The sequence below is a fragment of the Erithacus rubecula genome (assembly GCF_903797595.1).
Source record: "Erithacus rubecula genome assembly, chromosome: 1".
Classification (NCBI taxonomy): domain Eukaryota; kingdom Metazoa; phylum Chordata; class Aves; order Passeriformes; family Muscicapidae; genus Erithacus; species Erithacus rubecula.
The window spans coordinates 71776422-71792599 of NC_136658.1; the positions used below are offsets into that span (position 1 = coordinate 71776422).

A 16178-nucleotide genomic window follows, 5' to 3' on the forward strand; every position below is an offset into this window, starting at 1 on the left:
TTTTTTTTGTGAAACTGTATTTGGTGTAGAGGAGACTTTTTCAGGTACCTATATTAATATTCTAGCACATCCTCACAGACCAAATTAGTCCTGTGGCCAGGAAGAACAAAAATATAGTCAGGGTTTCAGCTAGACTGGGATTAAGAAAGCAAAACAGGCAGGAGGCTTGTTAAGCAATTCATAACAGGCTAGCCACACAGGCTTCTTTAATTTTGCTACATTAACTAACAGAAATCAGGAAAGATCTCAGGAAAATTAGAGAAAAATGGGATTCAAAGAGCTGTTCTGGAACAAGGTAATGACAGACAAGCTGAAATGGGTTAAAACAAAAGAAGAAGACAATTATTAAAAAGTAAATGGGAAGAGAATTCTTAAGGAAAAAAAAACAAAATAGCAAAAAATAAGCCAACTCTCAGCACTCAGACAGGTTCTGCAAGGAACTGGTCACAGCACTGAGCCTTAACAGAGTTCACGAAGTGTTTGGTCAATGATTTCAAGTACATGGTGTGACTCTTGGAGTTGCCCTGTGCAGGGCTTTTTAATCCCTGTGGATCCCTTCCAACTCATCATATTATATGATAAAACATGAAAATGGCAGCATAACCTAAGTTAAAAAAAATCACCTTGGAGAAGAAAAATTAATGTCTTTAAATGTATGGCACAAGAAATTAATTGAATTGACAAGAGTTATTTATAAGATTTTGAATTCATTTATTGCCTGAATGCCTCTGTCAGGAGTTTAATTAAAGCACAATCTACAGAGTTTTTTTAGCTTGGTTTCAAACAGATTCTTAAGCTGCCTATGTTTATGACCAGCAGTACTGTGGGTAGCTAAGAAGCTCATAAAACCAATGATCTGCAGGGAACAGGAAGCATCATCTTCCCCATCTGTGCTGGCTCATGCTTGTTTTCTGTAAAAGCCTCCCTGACTGGAATCCATCTTACCTGAGCCAGCAGTTCACTTAGCATAAACCTATCAACCAGGCTTCTCCTGTGGTCTGCAGAAACAGGCACCTGCAGGCATTGGTGCCACCAGCTGTCCTAGATGTACGCTGGGAAAGGAGGAAGAAGAAGCAGGCTAAATTTTCACAAATTAAAATGGAATTTGTTTAAAACTCTCTAAATGTAAGTGCAGTAGAACACTTGTCTACGAAACTTCCAGAGACTGGCAGTACATTTTAAAAAACACGTTTGCAGAAACACTTTATAGTACATTTACACTTATTTTTTCCTTATTCTTTAAATAATGCAGGGGCAGTAGTTAGATCAATTTTATTCAAGCTTTTTCAATTTTGGACCCCTAACAAATTTTCAGAACAGTTTCAGATCCCTTTGGAAATTCTACACATGTAGTATGTATATAACTCATGTAAGTCAACAACAAAAACAGTTGAAGAATAAATGTATTAAATAAATAAAACTTCTTTGTATGCAGTCTTCTGCCTTAAATCAAATGGAATGATGCTGAGGATCCTTCTGGCAAACCAAAATTAAGCACAGCCAGTGCATTTTGGTTGCAGATCTTCCCCATCCATAAGACTATTTCATTTTTTAATACTAAAAGTTTTGAATGAGCTCAAGTAGATGATCATACATTTTATTGATATCACAACTGTTTATTTGCCATCCCACAGTTCAGGGTTCTTTCTGTTTCTTTTTCGGACAGAACTGATGTTTCAGTCCACCATCACTAATGGAAATAATTACTTGTCTCCCTTTAGCTTTTACACTAAACATGAACTGCAATACAGTGTACAAGATTTGGGGTGCAGTGACATGCATCAATCATACCAGAGAAGCATTACTAAAACTAGTATTTGAGCACTAATGAGCAGGAATTTGTTTTGCATTAAGCATCATCAACTATCAAATGCTCAGAAAAAAAACAACTGTCAAGGGTTTGATTAAAATAGTTTTGCTTAACCAGCCAAACTCTGAGTTAAGACATCTTTACGAATATATTAATTTTGTGATGAACACTAGAGCCTGTTAAAGCCTTTCCTTACCATTCAAATTTGAAGTCATCAATCAATGCAAGCATATCACTGCAGCAATTTAATAGGCTTCATTTTCCAGGGGATCTCACTGTCCAAACTAAAAGTAAAATTTGCAGTTAAGGCACAATTTGAAGAATAATGAATACTTTAACTTTGATGGCTGCCACTTTCAGGATGAAGTGGTTAAGTTACAGGTTTTCTTTCAATTTCATTTTAGAGAATGAAAAATACCTGATAACTTTAACTTAGAATAGAGGACAATTTATGCATTTGCTATGCTTTCTTAGGTGCAAGGACCAGTGTATACTGCATTACTGCAATAATTTAGAGATAAATTAGTCTACACTACTCAATGACAAATTATATGAAGTCTGCAAGTGAAGCACAATTGATATCAGACAGAGGACTGCCCTGAATGATCAGAACTGAAAGTAAGGTATTTCTTTAGAGATACTCAGAGACAAGTCTTCAGTTCATAACTGGAATATATGGGAAAGGGTAATGGAATGATGACAGGGCACTGGTCACCAATGAAACTTTGAGAAATGCAAAACTGAAATGGGAATGTCAGATTTCATCACACCATGTAGTACTCACATGCTCTCAGTTTTAGATCCTCTTTGTATTTTATTTTTTTTACTCCTCCTTAATACTTTTCACGTCTGCAAAATTTTCTGACATTATTAAGTTTCTCTGGCATGTCAGTAGGGCAGAGGAAATTTAATTCTAATTTACAAAAGCACATGGCTAAAATTTCTTTCCTGTTATTTACAGACTTTTAGATATGGCACTTCAGCAATCCCTGATCCTAAGGGCTGAAAATCAGTGGAAGCTCTCCACCTTAAATTTTCATAGCTACAGGATGACAAGTAAAAATTAAACGCTTAAACTTCAGTACAGGTTTTAAATGACAGATTCTCAGATGTGAGGCCCAATAGAACTGGCTGTCCTGCAATCACACTGTGGAATAGACCTCTCTTGGACAGAGCTGGAGCTGCCCAAAGCAGTCATGAAATAAGAATGATGGGTACCTGAGCTCATTGTGGACTCTCTGTACTACACACACACATTCATCTGGAACACCATTTAGCCAAGAAGTGGGAATTAAATGAACCCGACATAAATAATAAGACCATTTGATTATCATTGTCCCTATGATGGATGACATCAACTATGGAACAGCTGGCAAGATGTACTGTGCCCTTGTTCATGTAGTAATAAGCAGCTCTGCAAGCACGGTGCTTTACTGACATTGAGTGCTTGTACAAACCTTCACCCTTCGTGTTGCTGTTCTTATTGTTAGCCACTATTATTCTATACTATTCAAGAGCCCACAGCAATAGAACAGAACCCTGTCACAAATTAATGGGTCTCTACTAACTGGAAATGCCAAAGCAAAAATGAATTTAAAGATGTTAATTTTTCAAGCAACATGAATCGCCTGACAGCACTTTATTACAGCAATGTTATTTACTCCTTCCCCCTCCCACAGTTTGAAAAGCTACTGCAATAAACATCAGCCAATTAGCTACATCCAGCACTGCCTTTTAGTTTTCAATTTAAACATAAAATATTTTATTTACAGAATGGCTGAGAGCAGCCTGGCCTAATGGAAAGCATCCCTGCCCATGGCAGGGGGATTGAAGCTAAATGATCTTTAAGGCCCCTTCCTCAGGGGAATTATAAGTGCTGCTTATGTCAGTCACATTCACATGGATATATATATTCAAGGTCTGCATAAACCCAGCTTTGGGCATAAGCAGAATTTCTATCTCTAAACTCTACAAAAACCATAGCACAAAGTTTGGCCCACAGTAAAAATTTACAGCACTTGGCAAAGCTAGCATGCAATCAAAAGTATTACAAACTCCTCTGCAAAAAAAGACGTGAAAAGCAGCTCAAAATAATGCTTGATACTTTTAAAGCATTAGAAGCATGCATCAGTATTAAAATCAAGCTATTTCTAATCATCCATAGCAAGTGTTCCCTAGATGTGGACATGCTTCATATGTCTGTTTCACATTTACTATCTTACAAACAGCCCTCAGCTCCTTAGTTGAATTTCTAAGATAGTAAACATTCATTAAAGTCTTGTCACTTCTCCTATGAGAAGTTACGTAGTGTGACCCTCAAATTGCAAAATGACCTCATGACTTAACAGATATGACAAAGAATATTTCCCACTCCCTTTTAAACTTTTCATCAGACAGCAATGGATTTTTATCACAGCCAAGTCTTCTGAAGATAAAGATGCTGCAGTTCTCAGTTCATGCTTCACCCTTGAGACAGAATTCCACAGGGAGAAGTCCAGTTATTTAATGGCCAGACTCTCCTAGACTTACTTCTTGTCGAATACCACAAGCATTGAAAGGGATTGTGGACAGTGATCTCACTCCAATCAGATGAAAACTACTTTCAAGGTCTGTAAACAAATTTATCTGTTGTTCAAAATCAAAGAGCAATTCTCTCCATTAAAATGATCAAAAGCCTCTAGGGTTGGTACAGTTCTTACCACATCTAGTATTTCTCAGCAGTGAGACACACTGAGCTCTCACTCATAGCCTCAGAATTTTCTTCATAGTAGTTAAAAGGAGCACCTGCACCTGGTCCTTTTATGACTGGCTATTTGTATACATTCAAAACCCTTCAAAATCTGCTTGCCTGGAACATTTAACCACTTCAGAGAGATGAAGGAGGCCAAATCCATACTCTGAAAGGATTTAGTAATACAATCTTGTTTTCTTCTGTAGTACACACATTTTCTTACTTGTAAACAGAACTATATTTAACCTGGCAAAGCTTTCTGTAAAGCCTTCCTCACACTACCACCAAGGGTCCTGAACCTGCTGTAAAAGGAAAAAAAGATTGTATTTAAGTAATTGTAAACATTTAGAAAGTAGTTTTGATTTCATGCAAAAAGATTCTTGTGATTTTGAACAAGTCCCTGAGAATTTTGCATCATGTGTCAATCAAGATCAAACAAGACTGAGTGAACAGGTATATAGCATATAATATTGAAGGGAGGGGAAAAGTATCAGTTGGGGAAGGCATTCAGATGGGTTAACATTATCCCCTCCAGGTTAATGCCTCAATTGCTCTCTCCAGCCAGTGAAAATATAAAGGCTTCTCAGAGAGCCATTCAAAGCTGAAGATTTGTTTAGCTACACTGAATCTCTCTAGAGGGCATCAACTCGTTGACTTCAGAAGCAGCCTGCAGAGAGTAGCCTCAAAAAGATCACACTTGCTTTTGTGAACACTCTCCAGCATCTGTTTACCTTCCATCAGCAGCTGAAATGCACTACTGAGAGGTACTGTTGGGTGTACTGTATTTAACTGAACACTGTGTCACACATGGACTGAAGTTCACCCAGCTGGAGCTCAGCACTCCTGGAGAATCACTGGAACAGTGTCCACAGCACTGCTAGGATGACTGCAGGGTTGAACATTTCCCAGTGCCCCATGTAAGTGCTCTGTTTGAAGGGCACTGCATGTTGCCATACAAAGGAGTGCTGTGCCCCAGCACCTTCAGAATCCACTCATTGTGCATCCGTGCTGGGACAGCTCCTCTCACTCTCCTCGTATCACTGGAGCAGCAGTGGGAGCTGGGCTTTTGTGATCAAGCTAAACACAAAGAGTAAGAAGTCTCAACTTTTGAGAGCTATTGTCAACATTTTTTTATGATTCCTGCTTAGTAACAAGAAAGGAAAATGGCCTTTTCATCTCAAACACAGAATAAAGTTGGATTTTGTGAAAAAACCACAAGAAAAAACATACTGCTGACAGAACTTATTATCAGAGCCATTTTCTAACTTCTCCCATTCTACAGTACTTCATCAGATCATTGTCCTTTCCTCCCTGAAAAACAGTATCTTCAAATTTTATCAAAATAAAACTTCTATGATTTTGTATCAGCCAAAAGAATAGTTAGAGATATTTGAAAGTTTTGGTGGGACTTTTCACAATTTATGCCTCTGCCATTTTTTTTTCCACAGACTATCCTTGCAACATAAATGAGCCATCCTTTTATAAATGCAGAATACAGAAAAAAGATTCTTCAAATTGACTTCAGCAAAGGTCTGACAAAGTGAATCACAAACAACACTAATCTTCTGTTAAACATCATTCAGGCTGTAAATAGAGCTGAAAACAACACAACTGCCAGGTAGAGTAAGTACACCATAAAGTATGGATAGACAGACCAGTACAAATCTGGGAACACAGGATTTCTACAATCTTCTAACAAATCCCAAACCCTAGAAACAAAGTTTCCTATACAACCATGTCAAGCACAACTTTACAAAATGAACCTGCAAAGGTCGAGTCAATTTGCAGACTGGTAAATATGTTTCAGCACTGAAATTGCCACTTTACCAAAAAGAAAAGTCATGTACAGATTTTAGAGGAGGTATTGACACAAAGGTGTAATGAACAGAGTACTAAAATACCAGTTATTTTTCCAAATGAAGAAATTCTTAGCATGTTACATAAACTACCTGCAATGCAGTATGACAGACAAATACTTTACACTGTGTTATAACCTAAGTAACAGTGTGAAAAATGTTAGCCACATGAATTCCTTTTTACATAACCTTCAATTATATAAACATCAGAGCATCCTGGTTTCAAAATGCAGTTAACCATGATTCCCTTTCAAAAACACTGCACCCTCAGACAGGAAAAAAAAAAAAAAAAGATTCCTGTTTGTTATATTCTAATATCAGGTGTTTTTCCAAGCATTCAGTCAAGAGATTCGCAGCTAAAAATTACAAACATTTAATTTTGCTCACACTAATTATTTTGTGGCATTAGATTAACAAAAACAATGCACTCTGCCCTTTGGGGAAGTATTCCGTAGGATTCTGCATAATAATATTTTGGCTTAAAATGAATTCCAAAGCATGTTGAATAATTAATGGAAGCAGTTTTTAATTACTGTCAAATTGTAAGAATAAGAGTGGAACAACGTTTGCACTTTTTTATTTAATTGTTTATTAAAGAAAAAGACAGAATTTTACATTTTTTTCTTAAATTTGGAAGCTGTTTATAGGCAAATATTGATTTCTGAAGAATTTTTCTTTATTTCCTCAGCTTACACCCACTCAGAAGGGCATTTTGTACTTCTGCATTATCTGACACATTATCTGAACATCTTTCCAAAGCACGATGATTGCACAGGACAACTGTATTTCTGAGAATACTTATTTAAGCAAGTACTACAATACCCTACCCATTGTTCTTTTTGTTCAACTCATAGAACAGAAACAAATGCAATATGTTAAGATTTTGCCGAATACATTAAATCACAGCAAAGACAACCAACTCAAGAAAAGCAGCAATTTCTCTACTTAAAATACACAACTGATAGTGTACAACTGGCAATTTCTAATCTGAACAAAAATATTTCAGTGAATTCTGTGCTGTTTTCTATGTAACAGGCAGCAACGAAACCAAGACTTCTGGAGAGAACCAGTATTATTTTACTGAAAAAGGAATGACATATTTGACCAGTCTACACATTCCCAAATTACATTGCAATCCTTCCCAGCTGATGGCACTTCATGTGAGGAGACATGGTTTCAAATTCTCTGAAATTTGAGCATAATTTAACTTCACAGTATGTCAAAATGAAGTCTTAAAAACACAGAAAATTCTGTTTCCTCCTTTATCTCAAATACTTGCAGCAATTAAATCTTACAATTACTTTGGAACATTTGGCAGCTGTTTACTTATTTGAGTAATAAACTTCTGAAATTTCCCTTCTACTTGAGATCAATACTTGAGCCAGGTGAAAGCTGTTCCCCTAAACATGGAAATAACTTTAGGGAAAAAAAAACCAAAAACAAACAAAAACCAGGAAAACCCCTAACTTTTAGTACACAGCTGGAATAATTTCTTTGTAGCAACATCATAACACAGTTTCCCCTTTCACGAAGTAGGCTCAACAATATCCTGTATTTTAAGTATCTACTGATGGTGGCTGTGTTTACCGTTGTGATGTGAGTAACACCTACAGAGGCAATGGGCCTGTTCTTCTACTAGTCAGGGAAGAATCAGTGCCTGACTTACTGTATTTTAACACGAAAATGAACCATTATCTCTGTTTAAAAAAAAAAAAAAAAAATCCTGGGAAATAATTTTTGCTTGCTTTAGAAAAGTCCAATTCATCAGTTGCATTCTGGAGTTCCAAAATAAATAGACTGCTGCTGCACAGCAAGGTCACCTGTCCCCAGCTTTCAGGAGATGTTATGAGCTCCCAACACGATCTCTGGGAATGAGCCGTAGATCTGAACCATGCTTTAGAAACACATTTCCTAAACAGAGAAATAAAACAGGACATATTACTAACCAAGAAAATACAATGTTCCCTTAATAAACATATTTAAAGGATAACAGTGCTAAGTCACTGTTTAACAGCTTCATAGTAATTCCTCTGACATACCAGAAATAATGTTTTCATGTTTCCATAGAATTTTAGCTTGCCCCTCTTTCTCCAAAGAGCTCTTTGTTTTAAATAAAAATGCTAGACCTTGTGAAGTGTAGTGTTTCAAACTTTGCAGTTCCACACTCAAATGCCTCATTTCGCTTACAAGCCATAATAATGAACAGAAAATGAAGTTTTGCTTTTCCATAATTATTTTGTTATCTTGAGGTCATTCATGAATTCATTAATTTTTAGTTCTCTCCTTGGTTCAGTACTTATCCACTTCTAACCTCAGAACCTCAGTTGTACTTTTCTTTTAGGAAGGCTCTCCAAATGTCCTAAAATGTCCTCCAAAAGCTTAAGTTAGTCTCATTTTAGCATAAAAATCCCTTCCAACTTCTTATTTATTACAGTATTGTCTTAATCATCATATTTTCAAGAAGACAATACAAATTACAAGTTTCTAATATTTAGATGTGTTGAGTTTTTTACAATGTATTCAGGTTGCTATTTTTTGTATTAAATGTAACATGAAAATGAAACCACATCACTAAGAGGTGTATTTCTTTAATATCTGGAATATTTATTTTTTTACTTCATACTACGACTGCACAAAGTAGACTATATTTGATTCCTTATTCAACCTTGCATTAACTTCTAAAACAGAGTAATTCTATTTCTCTCCCAAGATTCCCATTCCAGGGATGTAGAATGCTCTCACAAATAAGATTAAGATACTTGACATTCATTTGAGCTTTTTGTATATTAGAACAAAGCTATCTTTTTTTGAACTCCACTTCTCCAGAAAGTGGATCAGGATCAAAATAATTTCATATACTCAACATAATGACCCTAAGAAAATCAATTCAAAGGAACACACTATCAGAAGACATTCTGATCTTACAGATGTGCCAAGATCAGGTACTGAAGAGATCTATAAAACCCACTGAATGCAAACCTGTCTCACCAGCAAAACAGAACTGCCTACTAACCTTACTATTCTAGATTGGAAGTATCCTATTGTAATGGCCATCATAAAATTCTGAACATTTTAAAACAGGCCTCAGCTGCATCTCATGGAGACAGCAGCTCACCTCACCTCAGTCTGTTTTCATTATTAATAACACACTAGTTTTATTAAAGTTATAGCATACTGCTTCCTGAACTATCAAGGATTTAAAATTGAAATCAATACAGGGATTAAGAGCTAAGCCTAGCTCTCCGCTTTCATTTCCCCTGCTCCATGAAATCAAGTAAGGAAAATGAAAGTCATACTTGAGTGTTTTTTTTCAAAAAGGAAGGGAAATTGTACAACAGTACAAAACCTCTGAAATCCTCAAGGATTACTAAAATTTTATTCCTGTATATCTTATTTTGGAAGTTTTTGAAGACTGAAGTAACTGTTCAATCTGCAGGAACTCTGATATAAGAAAAATAATAAAAAAAAGAAGGGAAAAAAGTGGATTTTGAGATACCAATTAATGAGGCTGCACAGAAGATTATACCTAAATTATACATGTTTACTTATAAACCGAGGAGGGATTTTGGTCTGAGCACTAGATTTGGTGTAGATTGCATTTTGCTGGTTTTGTTTGGGTTGATTTTGGAGATTTTTGTTGTGCACTGGTTTTGCTCCCAGTTAAGGGCAACATCACACAGCACTGCCAGAACACCTATGTTTATAAAAAACCTAACCCACGTGCCTAATTTTACAACTGCAGAATAACATTTTGCACCAGATGCTTTTAATTTACCTGTTTCTTGATTATGTGATGCTGTCTTACAGTACTGAATAATTCCTCAAGATTTATAAGAGCTTAGGGGAGGTAAAGCAAATCAACTGGAGACGTGAATTCAATATGCACAGCTGCAAATACAATGAACTGTAAGAATTTAGCAGTCAAGTAGTTCTAAATATATTACTTTAAAGGATTAAGCTACAACTACTTTAAGTTACATAATACATAATACAGCCTACTGCTGAGGAAGAGAAAGTATATTTTGAGCAATTCCACCATTTTGCCTAAATATTCATCAGTGGTCACGTGAAAATATGGCTTTATGTGTGAGTGGTGATCTAGTAACTGAAGTAAATTATTAGATTTATTATCTGTTTTTAATACATTTGGTCATGGGATCATGATGAGGACAGCATCAGCTGAGAAGTCAGCCCGAGACAGTACACCTGTGAAATCAAAATCCAGGTGTCCTAAGGCAGGATAGAAGTCTCCAGTGGAGCAGAGAGACAAACACTTATTTGATCTTAATTTTCAGATGTTGTTGATGCAATCACAGACCACAGAAATAGGTCTCTACTATGGTTTCTTTTACAACTCCAACAAATTACCCAAACTAAGGTCAAGCAACTGCTCTTCTCACCATTAGACACTGTTCTGTGCTCTGCAAGGATCTGCTTTATACTCTCTAGTTTACACAGCTAAGTGTGCTGATAATATCTTGGTTTTTTTTTCCTGTGGTAATGACTGGCAGTCAAAAGGCATAAATGAGACAGAAAGATGAATGCATGGATTTAATGCAAAAACCATAACAGCAGCAAGTCTCCATCAACCATTCATCATGTTTGCAAGCAGGAGTAAAGTTACTCAAGTTTTCACTGGATGCCTGGATTCCATAAGCAGCAAAGCCATTTTTATTAGTAGTTAGTAGGTAAGAAATGCTCGTAACTTTCCATACAGATACTATATTCCACTTTCTTCTCAAATGGTTTAAGATTAGACTACTGTAATTATTTCCCAATTAGTTTAAAAGTATAGTTTTTCAACACAATCTGCCTCCAGACAGCAGATAACTATTGTCACAATTCAACCTCTATTCTCTGTTTCCAGGAGGTGATGGGGAAGGACCTTACACCTTCCTGTGACAAGAAATAAGCTCTTCTCTCATAGGGATTTCTGACACAGAACCCCTTGGTGAGAACAAGAGAGCTATCAGCAAGAATCAAATCAGGGTTTGATTTGGAAGAGACCTTTATGATCACCTAGTTCCAGCCCAACTCTTCTGAAAGCACACTCTCCAAGGCCCCTGGAGTTACTCATGTAAAACTCTTACTTTTTTTAATGTATCTGATGAGAAGTGCTGCTAGAACAGCAAATACTACTGAATTAGAAAGAGTAGGGGAGGAAATATAGCTGTTATTTATTAGTGCAAGAGCATGTAATGCAGTATTGCTTTTAGACTGTAAATTAAATGCAAAGCTCTGAAGAACCAGAAGCTCCCCACTTTTTCACAGAACTAAATAAACACCAAACAAAAAAACCCCCAAACACTGTCCTTTGGATTAAACCTTTTATACTCTAAAATGATTGTAGTTTTCAACTCCTGGGTAATGCTCTTCCCACTTCAGAAGTCAAAACATAAAATGTAATACAGCCCCACATGCTATACCTTAGACTGAAAGAAAAATAACAAATTTTAAATACTGGGATTCATACACAGTAACTCACCTGCTGTCTGTGCAGGGTTTATTCCTATACCATCTAGGAAAAAGGAAAAAAAGAGAAAAAAGAAGATGAAATAGACATATTACAATTTATTACATTAAACTTGCAGCTCAAAAAATGTACCAGCAAGATACAACTACTACATCAGGTCACCATGCAGCTATTTTCTACAGCCAAAAACATGAGAACTGACAAGAAACCCTCAGTACAGAGAAGTCCAAGCTATGTATTTGGTCAAAGATGAATGAGTGGTTTAGTATCTTCACCCCACGCATAAGAAATTTAAATAATATGCAATATTATTAAATTCAATTTGCAGAATGTAGAGTTTGTGAAACATGAGACAGTATTGATTTTATCAATAAACTTTCACTGAAACTTCAAAACAAAAACTATTAAAAACATATATAAACTATAATCTTACCATTTGTTATAATGGCACTTGTTGCTGCAGGAACTTTGAACTAAAGGAAATAAAAGTAGGACAAAACAGCATAAGAGACAGAGTTAAAGCAGAAAATATATTAGTAATATTAAAATTGTAATTTTACCGGGTTCAAGGACAAAAAAAATGAGAAAATAGTTCCTTCAGATTTATAGATGTAACTATATCTAACTATAACTAACTTTATTTAATGGAAATGGATGACTATTTTAATAGTAATTACACACACGTAACAGAGATTTTTTTCTTACTGTTGTGCAAATGTACACCTGAGACATGTACCAGGTAGCTCTAAAATGTGAAGGGAAAAACCCAACAGATACCACACATTATAAATGAGTTTCTTCCTAACCAGGGCAAGTCTGGTTGTGATTTTGGCAAATTTTAAGTTTTCGAGAGCTGTCTCAGTAGAAAGTTGCTAAGGCTAAACAGCCAGAACCCTTCTCTGCCCTGAGAGTTTTAACCACTGGGAGAATAATGCACTTCCAACTAAACAACTAACAACTGCCCAAATTTTGATCTTTTCCATATATGTATAATTTAAGGCAATGTGAAACTGGTTCTTGAATCACAACAGACTGCATAAGTTAATGTTAAGCTATGTGGTTCAAGGAATGAAAAAAACATTCATATAACACAAAAGTTATTTGTCATTCTTTTCAATGCCACTTCACAAGGGGCTTCATTCCTGGGGAAAAATTTAATAACCTTTTTCTGCTCTTTTTTTACAAAGCACTTCATTCTGCCTGGTTTCAAAGAGATGCAACAAGCTTCAGTGCTGATCCAGAATAGCCTGAGATCAAACAGCAAAACTCCCACAGATATACTCAAAATACACCAATTAAATGAATGGTTTGCTTAGTGTGAATATTTAAGTCAGTAATGATTCCCTAAATCCCTTTTGCAGATGACCCTATCACTAACTAACATTGTGGTTCCATGAGTGGGTGAAGTTAACAGGTTCAATGGCAACCCCCACCATAAGTGGCACCTCCCTTCCAACATCTCCAACTACTGAGTCACACTCATTTCTGGTAGCTCATAGTTGTTTCTTAAGACTTTTCAGTCCAGGTCTCTATGTACGTGTTGTGCTGGCACAGCTGTATTAATACAGAATAAAAATAACTGAGGAAAACATAATAAAACCCCCCAATTAAATCATCAAATATCTTTAACAGCAAGCAATATTCTGCATAACGTACTCTTTGAATAAATCTACAACAAAACCAATCCACAACCTCCCCCACAAGCTGTGTTTCCTCTAATAATCTGTCACATCATGGTGTAACAGCAACAACATAAGGAGACTCAGAAGTGGAGTCTATTATCCTTCCCAACTGTTTTATTACAATTATAATGCTCAGACAAAAGAAATTTTCAATAACCCAAAACTTTCCAGGTTTTCCTAAAAAGACAGAGGCAGAATTGCAAGAACAGACTCTCAGCTGATCTTCTGTCAGTTAGATGAAGAGACCCATCATGCTTCTGAGCACTCGATTTTACTGTTTACACCCAGTGAAAGTCTCTTCATCTTTGCAATCTTAATCTGAAACAACATGATACATCTCTTCTAAGGCATTATGTTGGCAATTTAAACACCTAATGATATAGGAGTTCATGTGAAAGACCAACACAGAGAAGTCAAAGAACATACTATCCAGATCTCCTTCCCTTAAGTCAGTTCTTTGAATCTACCCCACATGGCTGATCTCAGTAGCTTCCACAATTAAAAAGACTGAGTCTTCCAAAGTCAGGGATTACTAGAACTGAATGTGAAAATAATTTAAGAGTTTCCTGGATAATTCTGAAGAATTTTCCCGATATTTCACATAAGAAATTTCAATATTAAGTATCCAATAGCAGTACCTTTTAATTCTCTTCATTGTCACAAAGTTTTATATCACTAATATGAAACAGTTAATTACAAAAACCAGAAAGCACCTCAGTGCCATCTGTGATGCATAAATTGTGCAAGGATCACTAAGTTTAGGATTCTGTAAGTTCTGCCAGGCCCCCACCGAGGCCAGTAAAGCTTGTGACCATCTGCAACACACAGCAGCTCCTTGTGCTGAATTAACCACTGCACTTTTATCATTAAAAAGGCTTTGGCTTTCAAGAACATGCAAAATGTTAAAAACCAACACCATCACTCTCTACTTACTTCTTCTGCAGCAAACTTGAGGACAGCTGTGAAAGGTGTGCTCTCAGGCACGCTTAACCTGAAACCACAACACAAGTGAATACATGGCTGCCAAAACAAACCAAAAAGCAACTTCATCTGCTGGTAAACTACGGATTGAAACTTCACTTTTACCAATGGAAATAGTTTTGCCAAAGCTGTGCAAGCACTATTCAAGAGGAGAATAGGTCCCCGGTGGGTGTGAGATGCTTCAGGAGAAGCATTTTTAGCAGAGAATAGGAACAGCTTAAAGTTTAAGCAGATGTGGCACATCTCAGGAGGTGTGGGATTAAGCTCCACAGCAATGTCCTCTCCAGGAGGGGAGAACTCGGCCTGAAGCTGTGCCAGGGATAGCCAGGTGTAACATCAGGATAAATTTTTCACGGAAAGGGTTGTCAAACACTGGAGGTGGTGGAGGCACAGTCCCTGGAAGTGTCCAACAAAGGCCGGGAGGCGGCCCGTAGTGCCATGCTGAGGTTGACAAGGCAGTGATCGGGCAAAGGTTGGACTCAGTGATCTCAGAGCTCTTTTCCACTCATTCTTTTCAATGACTGTGTGACTGTGGAAGACGCGCACGGCAGCGGGGCAAAGCGGGAAAGCCCCGAGAGCAGGGCTGAGCACGGACACGGCCTGTCATTCCACACGGTGGGAGACAAACGCCGCTCCCACCGGCGGAACGCCCCGCCGGGATGGCCATTAGAGGCATTTGTGATTTGCCCCGTTTTCACTTCCCCGCCGCCCCACGCAGCGCCGGCACTCACACTTTGTAAGGCAGCCGGGGGTCCGAGGTGAGCGTCACTTTAAAGGTGACCTTCGACCTGTGGAGAGAGCAGGGGGTTAGGGCAGGGAGAGGGAGCGCGGGGGCTGCGGGACCCCCGTGCCGTCCCTCCCTCCCACCCTCCCTCACTCACATGGTGCCGCCGGGGCCGCCGCCGCTCCCACCGACACGTCAGCGCCGCCCGCACCACGGGGGCCTTCGCCGGGCTGAGCTGCTCGAGGCGCGCCTGATCACAAAGGGAAAATAGCATGCCCCGCAGACTCTCTGTGGGGCAGGGATCGGCCGTGTTCTTCCTCAGTGCCACAGTGCAGCTGAGCTAAAGAGAGTCTGAGGGGTGGGCAAGGTGCAGCAGAGAATGGCAGGGAAGATTTCTATTGAGGCAGTGGCTCTGGCTGTTCCGTACCGCGGTAGGACCCCGGGGCACCGGGACCCGGCGCTTCCGTGAGCGCTGGAGGGAGGAGCAGGCGAGACGGGGAGGGAGCGGGGCCGGGCTGGGCAGGGCTGGGCCGGACCGCACCGGACCGGACCGCGGGGTGGGCGCGCCGCGGTCACACAGGGAAATGTAGGAGTGGCCAGTTTGGTGAGGGGAGGCCACAACTGGTGTGCAGTGTTTGGTTCTGAACTCCTCAGTGCAAGACGCAAGGTGGTCCTGGAGAGAGTCAAGCGCAGCACCACAAAGATGATGAGGGGTCTGGAGCAACAGAGATGAGAGCTGGGCGTGTTCGGTGTGGAGCAATGGCTGAGAGGGGATCTCGTTAGTGCATATAAGTACACCAAAGAGGAGAGCCAGGAGAATGGTGCCAGACTGTTCAGTGGTGCCCAGGGAAGGGGTGAGGAGCATTGGCCAGGAAGGTAAAGCACGAGAAGGTCCATCTCGGAATGAGGAATAATTTCTTT

At 38.5% G+C, this 16178-nt stretch overlaps 1 protein-coding gene across 1 annotated transcript; it reads right to left on the reverse strand.

Moving 5' to 3' along the window:
- Positions 1-6962: 6962 nt before the first annotated feature.
- Positions 6963-15565, reverse strand: UFM1 (ubiquitin fold modifier 1). Its single transcript, XM_079319150.1, has 6 exons — positions 15415-15565; positions 15265-15321; positions 14486-14543; positions 12304-12343; positions 11883-11915; positions 6963-8308 (listed from the first exon to the last, which is right to left on the reverse strand). Coding segments are annotated over exons 1-6 (258 nt in total). The 5' UTR covers positions 15417-15565; the 3' UTR covers positions 6963-8240.
- Positions 15566-16178: the final 613 nt, after the last annotated feature.